This window comes from Juglans microcarpa x Juglans regia, chromosome 1D (genome assembly GCF_004785595.1).
Source record: "Juglans microcarpa x Juglans regia isolate MS1-56 chromosome 1D, Jm3101_v1.0, whole genome shotgun sequence".
Classification (NCBI taxonomy): Eukaryota; Viridiplantae; Streptophyta; class Magnoliopsida; order Fagales; family Juglandaceae; genus Juglans; species Juglans microcarpa x Juglans regia.
In genome coordinates, this window is record NC_054594.1 from 8,842,253 (window position 1) to 8,859,405 (window position 17,153).

The following is a 17,153-nucleotide window of genomic DNA, read 5'->3' on the forward strand; positions in this document are numbered from 1 at the left end:
GTCCAAACATCACAGTCGTGTTTCAGAATATCAGAGAGCGTGGATAAGGCAGCATGAGGTTTTTGGCTGAAGAAAGTAACACCAATGGTGTAAAGCATACCAAAAAATGGGTGGATACCATTATAATTATGGGAATTGGAAGAAGATTTTTGTTGTTTTGTTTTATCACAATTAGGCTTTCTTGGAGGTTTGGGCAACCAACCTGGAATTTATTATTGCTAATAATTATCTTAATGAAAAATACCATTTGCAATATAATAAGGTATAATACTCATGATTTCAGAATATCAGGATGTGACAGGTAGTAAAGCCAATCATTTTATAATTGAGATAACATGCATATCAAGATATCTACCGCAACACTAATATTGTGCTGATCATGTTATGCTTACAAGCAGCATGACAATATCTTAATAATTCTCTTCTTTATTCTTTGTCAAACATATTATTGGGAGTTCGGACAAAAGAATGGCTTGCTTGTGCATTGAGATTATTAGGCCCCGTTCACTTTCACAAAACTTCTTATCTCATCTTATTATTATAACTTTCCCAAATTTTCATACAAAATATAATAAACAATTCAACTTTTTCAAATTTCAAAACAAAAATAATATTAAAAATATATATTCTAACAATATTTTATTTAACTTTCAACTTTTATCTCAACTCATCTCATCTCATCTCATCTGCAAAAACAAAAGAGGGCTTAATAGACCTAAGCAGAAGATCATAACTCTTTATTCTTACAACTTTTTTGGGGTTCTAGCAATAATGCATCAGTTTCTAGCACTCATTTTTGTTTGGTAGTAATAGATGAGTTTAAAATCAAAGAAAAAAAAATCCAATATATTACCTTGTAGACAAAATAATAGCACAAAAATAGGGAACGCGTAATAATACTAGACAAAAAAAGACAAGGTGACTGAAAATGGGCGAGAGGAGTTTTGGGGAGGTAGAGGTGGATGGAGTTGTTGGAGGTTGCGACTGCGAGGAGAGGGAAGAGGAGGAAGAGGGGGGAATGGGGAATACAAGTAAGAGCAGCACGTGGATGATGGCAACAGGATTTTGCACAAGCGTGAGAGGAGGGGAAGGGAGGAACTTCAAAATATAACTATTCTTATGGAATACTACTTCAGAAATAGAACTATGAACTCGCGAAAAGGAAAACTAGCATTTGGAAAACAAAAACGAAAAATAACAAAAGATCTCTATAGATAGATACTCTTGTACCCTAAAAATTTTTCATTCTCTCGATTCTGTGGCAGCACGTTTCTTAAAGCAACCTACAAATACTTGCATTAAGTGAAATGGCATGCTGCAGCACTTCATTCATTTGTTCTCTAAAACCATGGCATATCAAGGGTAGGGTGCAGCCAGTAAAACTCCACTCACAAACCACCGTTGTCCCAAAGGAAGTACAAGTATCCAAGCCTACAAGAACTCATACAGGTAAACGTACTGTATTTGTGATCCGCAGGTTGCTGGTGTCAGTCTGCTTTCTTATCCGGTGTATCGAGTGCAGCCAATCTTTCGACAAGAGGAGGATGTGAATAGTGATAAGCTGAGTACCAAGGATCGGTATTCATAGATGACAAATTTTCTTCCTGAAATACACATCTTTTCCAGTTAGTACTCAGTTATGGATGGCAACGGATGACAAGGTATTAGTATCAAAAGAACTAAATTGATTGACAGAATCCTTGGACTGGACATGGCCTAATCAAATATCTGATATCGCCCCGGTTTGCAGGAAAAAATAATAATATTACAAAGACCTAATATAAACAAGATGACAGGAGTTCTAGTTATTTTCCATTGGCTGTGCAATTCACATAATCCCTTAATCTGTCCAGGCATCCAGATCAATAATCTGAAAATCTATCTATATTATCTGAGCCACCCAGCACTGAACAGAAACACAGAATCTATTGCTGAAAATAATAGACATGATGAGAAATAGAATAGAAGAAAAAAAACAATAATAGAAGAAATCAACATTAGAAAAAACTAAATCCTGATTTGGAATCCATAGTTGGTAAATTAACTTTTGAAAGTGAAAATTCATCATCATAAGGTTAGGTTCCCACTTCAGAGCAACAAGAAGAAAATAGGATAGACGAAAAAAACGAGGGAGGGAAACCATAGACAAGTCACCTGCAATTTCACGAGACCAGATCGAAGTGGAGAGGCATAACCAAGTTTCTTAGCAAAGGCATCAGCCTAGACAGAATGAAACAGATTAAGTAGGAGTAATCTCCCAAGAGAAAGAATAAGTCGACAACAAAGAAATAGCCCACATTGCAAAGCTAGTGAAGAACCACACAGATAGATTACCTGAAACTCAAAAGATCGGCTCACAAGATTGAGAGCAAAGCTTACTAGGTGCTGGAGAGGTATTACAGTATGCTGCAAACAACAAAACCCAGTAAAAAATACAATCGTGTTACTGATTTTCTTCCTCCGAAATATTAGAATCTCAATTTCATTGTAAAATAGAAGAACATCACTGCTTTTCTTCCCCAAAAATATTTGAATCTCAATTTCATTAATAATTAAATGAGTCCAAGGCTACCCAAACAGCATGAGCTTCCTGTGATGAAAGAATTTATTACTCCAAAACTACCATTGAGAACTTGTTCAAGGGCAGGCAATATTCTAATTAATATACAGCGATTACAAACTTTTAATAAATAAGCTCAGTGGATCAGTTATTGCTTCGAGCCAGCTTAGCAAATCAACTACAAAAACAATGTAAATGCTACTTCCAATGTTAACAGAATGAGATTGAAAGACTAAAAAGATGATGTAAACCTTTTAAAACAACCATGATAAAGACTAGAACACACTAGGAAAGAACTTGAGTATAATTAACAAAATCCTGCAATTAAATGAAAACAAGAATTCAGCTCACCATCTTTAGTAGTTACTTCCATAACAATAATTTATTATTATTATTAGTAGTACTTAATAATAATGAAAGTAGAATTTAAATTTAAGTTCCCTAATTTTTTTTATTAGTAAAATAATGAATTAAGTTCCATAATAATACTAGAAGGAGAACATAAGTACAGACCATCAATTACTTGCTATCCTATAAACATCAAGGTGAAGCATCAAACATTCTACAAACATAAAAGTGCAGTAATAACAAATATGTACAAAATTCATATAAATATTGTAGTGGTAAATCTGATGCCCTAAATCAACATGTTAGAGGAAGAGAAGGGCAGTGGCAACAACCGCTTCTTAAGTATACTACACAAATATTGCAAACACAAATGGCACATGCCACCCCTTGATTTCTATTTGTTTTGTATATCAATACCTGAAATAAGATGAGACCAATTAGCACAGGCTGTGTATCAAACCCAAAACTTCGAAACAGATCGCTGGAGTTTCTCACAAGAGTATATCCTCCAAATTGCAGAAGTGTGAGAATCTGGATTAGAGTACAAGAAGAACAGAGCAAGCAAAAATCGTGAGATAAACCACCTAAGTCAGAAGCAGAAATCTGGATTGGAAAGCTTAACTTATCATATCAGATATATGTGTATATGCACGGGGGCACACGTGTAGGAACATAGAATAACCTCTAAATACATACATACATGTATTGGAACATAGTGTATGATACAACAAAAACCCAAAGTTGGAAAGAGATTACAAGTGACTAATAAACTGCAGTAATAACTTTAAAATCTTGGTGTAGAGAGGAAGCAGCAGAAGTGTTTATCTTCCATGATGCAAAACATTTCAAGCAATGCAAAAAGCTTATACTTTGGGTAAAAGACTAAAGGTAAAGTAAAAGACATAAAAATGGATATGCGTCTTAATATCAAACACGACTTAAAACATGTTATTTGAGGTGATATTTTAGAATGAAGAAATAAAGGACTCGTTAAACTCTGACAATTGGATGTCTAAATGAGCTCAAGAAACAGTACTAAATATCATGTAATTGGGTACCCTTCATGTTAAGGGGCAAAAAAAATGATAATACAAGACTAAACCTAACAAACAAAAGAAATCAAGGCCAAGAACTAGGACACATGTTTCTAGGAGCTTCTAGAGAAAAATTTCAGGTGAAGCCTTTTGCATATGTTTAATGGTTGATGGCCACAATTTCTTTCTTCCTATTAAGGCCCCATTTGGATGTTGAGCTGAGTTGAGTTCTTTATGAATAGTAGTGAGTTGAGATGGTGGAGTGAATTTTGTGGGGCCCACCTAAGATGAGTTTAGATGTATTTAAACGTTAAGATGAGTTTAGATGTACTTATGGGAAGTTGAAAAAGGTTGTGGGTCCCGCGTTTAAAGAGGTGTTGAGTTGAAAAAGGTTGTGGGTCCTGCGTGTAAAAAGGTTTTGAGTTAAGATAAGTTTAATGATTTGAGAGTCGGTGGTTGGATGTTCGACTCAGCTTAAAATTAGATTATATTTGATCTCAGTTCAATCCAAGTTTCAAACAAAGCCTAAGTGATGTGCTTATGGATAGTTCAATAGTCATGCACTACCTGATGCCATGATCAAATATGTCATATGTCAAGCAGTGCATTACAGAATGCAGTGGACTAGCAACAAAACATAATCATGAGAGTTTCCTTAGTAAAAGAAAATAACAGCATACCTGCACAGCAATGAATGAGTACATTGTATGATTAAGTTTCCAATGCCCCAACTCATGAGCAATAACAGCAACAATTTCCTCATTATTCTTGCACTGCCAAAAACAAAAAACATATATTGTAACCTTGCCATAACCATGTAACATCCACAATAGTTACTAGAATGGAACACACACTACAAGCACAAAGTTTTATTTAGGACACCATTCATCTCTTTGGGGCCATGAAGTTTATAGTTGAGAAACAGCTGGGGTGTGATTTCCTTTTTCCCCTACTATACAGGAAAGAGGTTTAGTGGGTTAGGCCATTAGTTCCTTGCTAAATTCGTTGAATAGTGTACATGTGCATGTGCGTATGTGACATCAAGTAGATGATCACAAATAGGTGCTTACTTGACACTTTTGTGAATGGCAAAATCTAGTAACATCATAATCTAATATATTTTATTAATTCAAACGAGCTGAAAAAAGAATTCCATGGTCGCCAACTACTCATTGTAAAAGTACAAAAACACTGAGTGAATATAAAGACCCACGGTACATTTGTGAGCACAGGTAAGAGTGCTTTATTTCACCAGGACAAAAGCTATGGTTGTGAAAGGATGACAATATTAGAAAAACAACCACCGAACAAATTTCAAATGTAAGATTATCACAAAAGCACAGGAACAGTCACTGTTCAAGCACAAATCATGGGCATATATTTCATATCTAAATAACAGCTATAGAAGCAAGGTTCCATCTGCTTAAAATGCAGAAACTTAGTAAATAATCTGCATGAACACACTGAAGAAGCAATAAATTCTTTTAGCACTTTGTACACATTCAAAGTGCAAACATTCCATGAATTATCCCAAGTTATAATGAGAAGAAATCAAACAATTCAAGACATAAAAAGGAAAAGGATAGCACAGTTCTATTGAACACCTGCTGGATCAATGTGTCATAAAGGACAATTCGCTTGTTCTTGAAGAATCCATACATATAGGCCTGCATTATGTATAATAAGATGAATCAGTTGACAGCAAGGTAATCTAACGTGTCAAAGTACAGCATGAGAAACAACAAGAGGAAGGCAGAAATCACAATTTAAAGCATTAGCAGTATATTGTAAAAGCAAGCAAGATAATAAGTGTTACATGAGTGCCATACATATGTCGGCAACTTTCTCGCAAAACTCTGCAAATACCTATGTCCTCGCTTTGGATTTCAGGAGATCCAGTCCCACCTCACCCACAAACTAGCAATTCCATAGGGTAAAAGGTCCTATGACTCCCCATTTTGCTAATAAAAGTGATGACTCTCTCTACAGTACAGATTACACTTCTATTCATAAAAAGAAGTGATGGAGCCACCTTGGTGTTGAAATTCTTTTTGCTTAATATTTTTCATTTACTCAGTTTGGCCCCCATCAATTTTTTTAATGCTGCAAATTTTATTAAAAGCAGAGAGGTGTGTGACTCAAATAGACCAGAAGTATACAAAATTTTAGACCCAACTATAAGAAGTAAAGATGATCATCAATTCCTTAAAGTCTAACCAGCAGGAAAATTGGACGTTGTTGTGAGTAGCTATCTAAGCATAAAGACTATTGAATATTGTGGCTTTTAATTCAGACATTGTTCCCTCACAATCATTGAAAGTAATTGTGTTCTTGCCAAATGCAACCCTATCAAAATAAGGTTTGATTCATAGAAATTCAAGATTGTCGGTTAGCTCCTTCTATAAGGCATTGACTTGTCACTGTTTAATAAATTCCCTTGAAGTGCCTTTGGACATCTGAGGTGCCTAGTAAGGTTTTGCATTTTTCTACTGGTTGGCATCCCTTGGAAAAAATTTGACCACATATAATTTGAGAAAGCGTGGATTATTTGTTGTGGATTGGTGCTTCATGTGTAAGAATGATGGTGAATCTATTGACCATTTATTTCTTCATTGTGAGGTGGCTAAGACATTTTGGGATGAGATTTTTGGTAGGATGGGTATTGCTTGGGTGATGCCTAAGCAAGGGGTGGATCTCTTAGCTTGTTGGCAAGGTTTCAAGGGGAATCATCATATTGTAGCCATTTGGAGGACGACCCCTTTATGTTTGATGTGGTGTTTATGGTTGAAAAGAAATGGCGGGGCTTTGAAGATAGAGAACGCTCGATGGGAGAACTTAGAGAGTTTTTCTTTAGTACTTTGTGTATTTTGGGCAAAGGCTCTTGTTTTGAATGGAGATAATCTTCATGATTTGCTTTTAGCCTAATCTAGTTCCTAGCTTGTATTTAGGTATTTTCTTTCGTATACTTCTTGAGCACTTGAGCTATGCCTATTTACTTGTCAATAAAATTTTCTTATCACTTGTCAAATTAACCGAAGTCCATTTGCTTCTATAACCCACAGTCAATTTAAATAACTGAGAGTAGTAATAACAATTAGGAAGAAGGTGATATTGGAGTTATTTTTATTTGGGTGTACTAGTGACTTTTTCTTTTTTCTTTTATGCTCCTTGATGAATATTTTTAAGTCTTAAATTGCTGGATTGCAGTGGTATCCAAGGAGGGCGTCGGTATTTTAAGTTCGAAAATATGTGGCTGAAAACTGAAGATTTTGTGGAAAGGGTTAGGCAATGGTGGTCTTCATATAAGATTCATGCCACCCCTAGCTTCATTTTTGCAAGTAAATTGAAAGCTTTAAAAACAGATTTAAAGCTGTGGAATGCTCAATCATTTGGTGATATAGGTGACCAAAAGAAGTCTATGTTGGAGGAGTTACAAGAGGTGGAGAGGATACAGGAGCGTCGAGTTCTTTCCTTGGATTAATTATCTCAGAAGTCTGAGTTAGCTTCAAAATTAGAGAGGGTTATTTTATTGGAGGAGATCTCTTGGCATCAAAAATCAAGAGCATTGTGGTTGAAAGAAGGAGACCGAAGTACAAAGTTCTTTCACAGAGTGGCCAACTCTCGTAGGAGAACTAATACTATTGAATGTTGAATATAGATGTTGGGGATTGTATGGAGGCTCCTGTGATTCGAGAGTATGTTGCTGGTTTTTTTGAACACTTGCTCCCTGAACAAGCGGAGTGGCGGCCAAAGCTCGATGGACTAGCCTTTTGAGTCCATTGACATGTAGCACATTTCTTGGTTGGAGAGGCCCTTTGGGGAGATGAGGTTCACAGTGTGGTAAGGAGAATGGTCAAAGATAAAGCACCTGATCCAGATGGTTTTTCTATGGGATTCTTTCAATCATGTTGGGATGTGGTGAAGAACGATTTAATGAAGGTGTTCCAGAAATTCTTTTCAGTTGGAAAATTTGAGAAAAGTCTTAATATCACTTTTATCGCACTTATTCCCAAGAAGATTGGGGCATCGGAGGTGAAGGTTTATCAACCCATTAGTCTTGTGAATGAGATGTATAAGATCATTTCCAAGGTACTTGCAAATCGCCTAGGGGAGGTTCTGGGGAGGATCATTACAAAATCCCAAAATGCATTTGTAAAGGGTATGGAAATTCTGGACTCAATTCTCATAACCAATGAATGCCTAGAAAGTAGGCTAAAATTTGGCAATCTGGGGATCCTATGTAAGTTGGATATGGAGAAGGCATATGATCATGTCAACTGAGAGTTCCTACTTTACTTGCATGGAAGATGTGGTTTTGGGGAGAGATGGTGCTCATGGATCAGATGGTGCTCATGGATCAGATGGTGCATCTCAAAGATGAAGTTTTCAATCTTGGGGAATGACATCCAGTTGGTTTCTTTAATAGCTCTTGAGGTCTAAGACAAGGGGACCCTTTGTCCCCACTTAGGCATTGAAGGCACTTCTACTTTGCATTGAAGCGACATCAAGTTTGAAAGTAAATTTCAACAAATCAGAATTGGTGCTAGTGGGTAATGTTCACAACATCCGGCAACTGGCTAATAACCTTAGATGTAAGGTCTCCTCTCTTCCCATGAATTACCTTGGTCTTCTCTTGGAGGCAGCCTCAATAGCTAAATCAATTTGGGATACAATGATTGAGAAGATTGAAGGCATATTGATAGGAAGAGATTGTACTTGCCGAAAGTGGTAGGATTACCTTAATCAAAAGCATTGTCTAATTTACCAACGTATTTTTTCTTTGTATTTCCAATTCCAGCAAGTGTAGCAACCCGTATCAAGAAACTTTATCGTGCTTTCCTTTGGAGTGGTTTGGGGGACGACTTCAAATTTCATTTGGTGAAGTGGGATAAGGTATGCTCCCCAATCTCTTATGGGTTGGGAATTAGAAATATGAGAATTTTCAATCAGACCTTACTTGGAAAATGGTTGTGGTAATATAATACATAATCGGAAGCCTTATGGAAGTCGATGATTGATTTCAAACATGGAGGTTTGTTTTGGGAAGAGAAAGGGGGGGGGGGGGGGGGGGGGGGGGGGAGGGGGAGCACTAGGGAGGTACATGAGGTATATGGAGTGGGAATATGGAAGCACATTAGAGGGTGGAGGTTTTTGCTCGGCACACTATACTGGTTTTAGGAGATGGTTCTAGATTAAATTCTGGAGCGACCTATGGTGTGGAGATAACGCTCTTAAGGACTCATTCCCTTCAGTTTTCAGGATTGCATATGAGAAAGAAGCATCAGTGACTAATTGTATGGAGATATCTGGTGACCTAGTCCAATGGAACGTGACTTTCATTAGAGTGGGCCCAAGAATAGGAAGTTGGCAACTTTAGGAGCTTTTTAGTCTTCTATACCAATGTTTTGAATACTGTACCGGTCAAATCACTGGAACGAAATATTTCGGTACCAGTACCGTTTCGGGATAGTCGATATATGAATAAATTATATATATAAATATATATAAATTATATTCCAAAATAATAGTCTATATATAAATACATATATATATAAATTATAAATAACCTAGTCTGAATTGAAGGTCAAAAAATGAACTTGTAGTTTAAAAAAAAGCAAAAAAAAATAGAGGCCAAAATATCTGCAGGTACCGGCCAAAATATAGGCCAGTATGGCCGGTATGAAATACATATAGTACTTGTACCGGCCCAGTGGCCAGTACAGCAAATACTTGCCGTACCGGCCGGTACAGTATTAACAACACTATTCTATACTCCATGAAACCGAGAACTCAAGGAAATGACATGTTGTGGTGGGTACCCGTAGGTAAGAGTACATTCTCGGTTTATACTTTCTATAAGTCTCAGACAACCACAGAATAATCAATTTCCATGGAGAAGGATTTGGCGAAATAAGGCGCCTCCCAAAGCGGTATTTTTTGCTTGGACAGCACACTAGGTAAGATTTTGACGATGGATAACTTACGAAAACGCAAGGTGATAATAGTGGATTGGTGTTGTATGTGTAAGAAAAGTGATGAGATTGTAGATCATCCTCTACTACATTGTTAGGTTGCTAGAGCATTATGGGATGAAGTGTTCAATAGGTTAGAGCTAGCTTGGATTATGCCCGCCACGGTGGGTGAGCCTTTGGCCAGCTGGACAAATTTACAAGGTATTCCACAAATCACAGCCATGTGGAAAATGGTTCCTATCTGTATCCAATGGTGCCTATGTAAAAAGCAAAATGACCAGACGTTTGAAGACAAGGAGCGGTCATTAGAAGAAACTAGATTACTTTTTGTTAGCACTCTATTTCTATCGGCCACAGCTGTAGACTTTAGTGGCCTTGATTTTCATGAATTTCTTATTTCCATTTCTTCTTCTTAAATAGGTTTTACCTCTTGTATACCATCTTGTGTACTTGGGTTATGCCTGTTCTTACTAATATAATCGTTTACTTATCAAAAATAATCTTAGTGACTATTTCATTGTATAGCCCATTATATACTTGTGCAAGGTACAAGAGTACTGAAAAAAAAAAAACAAAAATGTTCAAGACTTGAAGCTCACATTGCTATGGCTTGACCTTGTGGATCCATCAACAACGAACAACTTCTTCAAAGGAAAATTGAGGGAGGAAGCAAGCTTTTCGATTTTTTCCCTGAGTTCACCTTCTGGGAGCTTTTTTTGCAGCATACCAAGAAAAAAGACCATTAAATCAAACATAATAAACGAGTGATTTGATTTACTCGGTCAAGGATAAAATTCTTGAATACTCACAGGGGTGAACTTATTAAATAGTGGGGCTATTAGAATAGGGTAGAGCGTCATCATTACGATTGAAAGAACAAACATAAACCCCCAAAGATAGATTGCCAGGTAAGGACCTCCTTTCTGCATCCACCAGATGAAACCACCACTGTGAGAAAGGAATTTCACAATAACATACAGAACAGAGGGCAGATAAGTCAGGTTGTAAAGAACTCTAAGTTCTAGATGAAGTAATACTTAACCATGTTAGTCAACAGCGACCAAAAAGTATAAATACTAGGTATTGATGCATGATCTTACCTGTACGATTATAATTATTGCAGAAACGATAGGTGGGCCAAGTATAACAGCAAGGCAAATTCCTTTAAATAAGTCCCGAAAGAATAACAATAATGTTTGCTGTAAAACAGATGATAAATAGTGTCAAGAAGCAGAGTGAAATGGGATAGAAGGCTGAAAAAAAAAGAAAACAAATTGAAGAGAAGTTTTGTACCAGTTCCCAAAAAAAAAGGAAATAAAATCAGAAGTATTCCAAAAAACCAAATGAGGAAACCAAGAAATAACAAGAGATAAACATGATAAGAGGACATGGAAAGAATACAAACTTTATTGAAACCATGGCGGGCCTCAATCACAAAAGTTGAGTACAGAGAAAACGGTAAATCAGTGATCTGCATAAACAATTCCAAAAGAAACTGTCAGTGCTAAGTGATCACAAAATAGTAGATATGCATAACTTTGTTGGTGCAATCATACAAGTTCATAACTTCATATCTATCGGCCACCACAAGTCATTAAATAAAACAGAAAAAATAAAAAAGAAGGAAACATGGCATGTAGAGGAAATTTCTGGAAATATTCACAACCCGCAAGACCTATACACACCCCTTCTAACATCTGACTCTCACGTATAAACAACATCTCATGAACCCTTCCAAATCAAGGTCCATGAGCAAACTATTAAGATCTTCAGCAACATAATCACAAGACAAGTAAGATCCAAAGCAATATATCTATCCACTCAGCAGCAGATGGCACTTGATTGAGCTGAATGTATCATCACATTTGAAGATACACTACACACAAGTGGAATTTTCTCATCTACAATAACATTGAAAGATCAATTTGTTTTTTAGATTGAGGAGGAAAATTCACCTGTGACCAAACCATAACACCAGCCAAAAATGCAAGGGTGTGTAATATCTCATTCTCTGCATTGAGGCCAATTAGCACCACAAATTCTTCTGATTTCTGCAATCATAACAAGAAGACAAAAAGGATGATAAAACTTCAAGTGGGGTGTAAAATAACACAGCATCCAATAACTCACCTTCCAAAACCAAGGCAAAACTCCATAGAACAAAATTGCAGAGTCCATCAGTATAGTCACAAACTCATGAAAGAAATGGAAGTGGCTGAAACGAAAAATGTTGCATCAGGAGATAGCAGTAGTAAAAGTAAGTAGTAAAAGTAAAAGTAGTAGTAGTAGTAGTAGTAGTAGTATCATTAAAATTATATAATTTAATGTTAAAAGCATGTCGGATGGAAGCTTGTTTGTAGAACTCCACAATACATCAATTGCAAGTATCAATTGAAACTGAAAAACAAACCTTTTATCAAGACTATAATCTCGAGACTTTTCAAATTTCTCTTGGCTGATCACTCCCTCCAAAGTTTTTGGGAGAGTTGGCAGTTTGAGGGCAGAATGTTGCCGTAGATCCAGATAAGTTTCAAAGATATACATTAAAATCATGAAACCTGGAATATACAATAAAATCAAGAAACCTGGAAAAGATATATCATGAAGAAAAGGGCAGGGTTGCAAATTCTACACCAAAAAGAATCAACCATTATTGCAGAGGGAAGGGGGGAGATCAATTCCAAACAATAAGATAACAAAAATACCATGAAATTAAAATGTGGGTGAACAAAAAAGTAACAAGAAAAAATGTATATGATCTCATAAAAACATCCATTCCAGAACTCACAACGCTTAACAGATACTACCTGCAGCTTCAAAAACCTAAACAAAGCAATCATCTTTAACCAACTCTCTTTGCTCAAATTTATCAAATAATAACAAGAAATTGCAACAAATGTGCAAGCCTTTTCAATGTCTGAGTCAAATGCCATTGATCATTTTCTTTTAGGAAGTAAAATGCCATAATAGAACCACAGCAAACAAAAATATTTACACCTTTCACTTAAACTGTCTTGAAAAGCTATAATTAATAGTTAAAGCATATGTTCGATAAGTAGCTATTTCATTAATAGCCAAAACATGTGAGACACTAAAAGAGAAATTTAACTTTGAGCTGGTGACGCCAATGATTAGTTATCTTGGGCAATTTGCTATCAGTGTTGCAGAATTCTCTTGTCCACCCATTCAACTAAACGATAACGGAAAGCTCACTCCCAATTAGGAGTGGCAATATGTGATACGACCTATTAACCCAACACGAACACGACACGATAAAAGCGGGTTAGGGTTTAGCCTTAACGGGTTCGGATCAAAACGGGTTGACCCGTAAAGATACGATTGCTTAACGGGTTGATAACAGGTCAACCCGTTATGACCCGTTAAGAAAGTTAAAGTTACAATTATACCCTTATACCTAAAAATAAAATTGTTGAAATTTTAATTTCAATATTTTTATTATTTGGATTGTAATTTTGGACTTGTAGTTAGTTTTATATTTTTTTTTATAGATATTGAGATTTTAAAATTTATATAAAATTATGTTAAACTTAACTAGATCAAACAAGTTAATTTTGGGTCTGTTCAACCAATTTACATAAACGGGTTAAAACGGGTTGACGCGACACGACACGACCCGTTATGCTAACGGGTCGTGTTAGGGTTTGAGATTTTGACACGATAAGCTTAACGGATCGGGTTAAGGTTAACCTATATAGTATAATATACATGTCTTCACACGACACGAACACGACCCGTTAACATTATTTGACACCCCTACTCCCAGTACGCCTTGAGGTCGTATTGAGTACAATAAGCTAAAAAGTTATTGTAACACCCCGGGCGTTACAGTTATTCATTTAGCCCCATCAATAAGCTAAAAGCTTCCATCTTAGCGAACATTGTCTCACTACCCAAAAGCTCAAGGAGAGATTCCACGACAACCAAGTATTTGAAATATCAACTAATGCCAAAAATTAACTTCGAAAGGTAATGTTAAATAATAAGAGGAACATTGAAGAGAAATAAAAAGACTGAAAGAAATAAACAGAGTGAAATTTACGCTACTGAGAACCTACCACGGGTAAAAAACACACAAAAATCAACTAAATAAAATGAAAACCAATAATCAATCCCTAATTGAACGAATCATTGTAAAATGTGTGAAACGGGAGGGGGTGGAAATTTCCTCGAATCGATATACTACGGAAAAGAAAAGACATAGCAGCAAAACCCATTAGACAGAGAGAGAGAGAGAGAGTACCAACAACGGCCTCCATGTACGGAAACGCCATTTTTTTCTGACTTTCACGCTGCAGAGTCTGAGAGAGAGAGAGAGAGTTGCCTCTTCTGAAGCGCGTGGGTTGATATAGAAACGGGGAAGTGTCGGATCCGAAAAAAGGCGACCCGAACTTTGACCCTAAACTAAACGGACCAATGTTTGGCAAAAGAATAATATTAGTCCAGTTTATAACTTTATACGGTAAAAAAAATTTCTGAAAAATAATAATAGTTGCACTCGTGAGTTCATAAGTATAATATAATTATTTTTAAAAAAATAAATAAATACGAGATCTACATAAAAAGAAATTAATTTTTTAATAATAGATTCTACTTTTTTTAAAACAATTGCATGATATTTACGTATTCCATAACTATACGTAGCATTATTTTTTAAATTCTTTCCCAAAAAGACTCATGTTTGGATGAAAGAAGTTGTGACCTTTTTTATTAAATAACGAAGAAATGGAAATAAGATAAAAGTTTTATTACACATTTATAAAATGTTCAATTTAAATAATGAGTGAAATCTAGAGAGGGTGATTGTGTTCTATAACAATTTTGATGAATTTAAAGAACTTAACAGATCAAAGTATTGAAATGAAGATCATATAAAAATCAAAATCTAAGATAATAGTAAAAACAATGAGTAAAATTAGTAACAAAGAAAAAACTTTTGAATATTTCTTTTAGAAGAAAAAGCACTCTGATTGCTTAGCAACCACCAAGGTTCTATTTGGATAGTGAGATAAGATGATATAGTTTTAAATGAAAGTTTAAAATTGAATAAAATATTATTATAATTAATATTATTATTTTTTTAAGATTTGAAAAAGTTAAATTATTTATTATATTTTATGTAAAAATTTAAAAAAATTATATTGATAAAATAAGATGAAATAAATCATTTATGTATCTAAACAAGACGTAAATCTACTATAGAAGTTATAATCATAATCGAGTTTGACACAAAATTAAACCAAAGTTGCTATCTTCGTGAGCGACCAATTCGATCTCTGCGGTCTAACAACTCTCCAATCTAGAACTTTTCTATAGTTTCACCGACAACAAAAATGATAAAGTGACGACTTGTAGACAACTTTAACACAATTATGATTAAAAAGATAAATTTTTAAATACTTTTAAAACGTTGATTGTGAGATCATGTGATTGAATTGACTTAAAAATATATATTCTTATAATCATGTAAAAATAAAAAATAAAAATTATTATAAAAATAGCTATAATCCTATCATTACTTCCTTATCACACGATGAACTGTTCACTCAATCGTTAGTGTGACGTGCTTCTAGCAAATTCACAGTCATGTCTTCAATTTTTTATGCAACTTGGAACTAAACTTCATCCAAACAAACTACAACTCCATAGATTAAGGCCTCGTTTGTTTTTGGGGATAAAACTCAAGATTTTGAAAACGTCTGAAAGTTTTCGTACGATCAGATATTTTGCGAAAACAAACACTCACTTTTAGACTATTGGTTTTCATCTCACAATTCTCACTTGTTCTCTTCTTTATTTCAGAACTATTCATTGATGGTGAAACCAACCAGCAGAATCTTCTCTCTTGTCTTCACTCATTCTCTGCATTACACTGATCAATATTTTCGTGCGAATCTTCCTCTACCCCCCTCCTTTCGATCACATATTTCTTTCAGATTTCGATCTCATTTCTCTCGTGTTGCCCTTTCGCGTGCATCCTCTTCTACACAACAGTGTCGTCGCGTGAGTTGGCTTCCGAATGAGGCATCGAAATTATATCTCCAAGAATTGAAGACTCTGCACCAAACCTTTGTGGAGCTAGCCGTGCGAATCTTCCCTGTTCTTCTACCCATCACTCGACGATTGCAGCTGCTTGGTCTTCTCTCATTTCATTGCCCCAAGCTCCTTGCATATAGGACATGCTGAAAGCCAGGAAAACCCACCGAGAGACCACCACGTTTAGGTGCTACAACCATCATTTATCTCTTAAAAACGACTGTCATAAACACTTCCTCACTGATTCCACAAATACCACGGGTCTAAGAAAGAGGTCAAACCAGGTATTCCATAGTACCCTCTAAGCTGTTTTTTATATCAATAATTTGTGCAAATATGTTGTTTATTGTTGGTAGATGCACAATGGGACTGATTTGTTTGTGGCTGTGGATCGATTAGTGGAGTTATTTGTGTGTTTGAATGAGAATTTTGTGTGTTTGAAGTTAAAATGGTAGGCAAAATAAGGATTTGGTTAAAATGGTATGAGATGTTCCTTTAAAGTTAAAAGGATTTGCTCAGCAACCCAAAATGTATTACAGTTGGCTTGCCTTTAGGTGAATTAATAAATAGCTACTTAAGTTTGGGTTTTGATGATCTTTGTTTTTTTTTTTTTTTTTTTTTTTGTTCGTTTTCTTTCTAGGAACTTTTGAGGCATATTTTAGAACATAAAATTTTACTGATAGCACATAAAATACATATTGGTTATAGTACATAAGGATTTGGTTAAACTTGTTGTTAGATGCCAATATATTACTTTTACATTAACACAGTTGCAAAAATCAAATTGTCGTCATTATATTAAGACATTCTACTATGAATACAAACATTTTTATGGAAAAATACACTTTCCACCCTCCAATTATAATTATTTGGTAACACAAATGAGATGAAAATAGATAAGATAAAAATTGAAATTTAAATAAAATATTATTTTTGTTTTAAAATTTAAAAAAGTTGAATCATTTATTATATTTTGTATGAAAATTTGAAAAAGTTATAATAATTATATGAGATGAATCTGTAACCAAACCAAAATGAGATAAATATTGGTAACCAAAGTGTTCTACACTTCATCCTAAACTACCAATACCACACCTTCAACTATAAAAAATTTGCAAGTGACACATTTCTCAAATTTTGACAGTTACGATAGGTAGGGTGGCTAAATTGACCTCTGCACCTTGT

General features: G+C 35.3%; 1 protein-coding gene across 1 annotated transcript; it reads right to left on the reverse strand.

Annotated features, from left to right (window-relative positions):
• Window positions 1-1,219: 1,219 nt before the first annotated feature.
• LOC121234663 (CAAX prenyl protease 1 homolog) lies at window positions 1,220-14,355 on the reverse strand. The gene is made up of 14 exons (XM_041130704.1): window positions 14,176-14,355; window positions 12,325-12,472; window positions 12,045-12,129; window positions 11,870-11,965; window positions 11,320-11,385; window positions 11,015-11,113; window positions 10,724-10,837; window positions 10,514-10,624; window positions 5,547-5,609; window positions 4,623-4,715; window positions 3,326-3,439; window positions 2,335-2,406; window positions 2,155-2,220; window positions 1,220-1,604 (listed from the first exon to the last, which is right to left on the reverse strand). Exons 1-14 carry the CDS (start codon window positions 14,204-14,206, stop codon window positions 1,488-1,490), a joined length of 1,275 nt encoding a protein of 424 aa, XP_040986638.1. The 5' UTR covers window positions 14,207-14,355; the 3' UTR covers window positions 1,220-1,487.
• Between the last annotated feature and the right edge of the window lie 2,798 nt (window positions 14,356-17,153).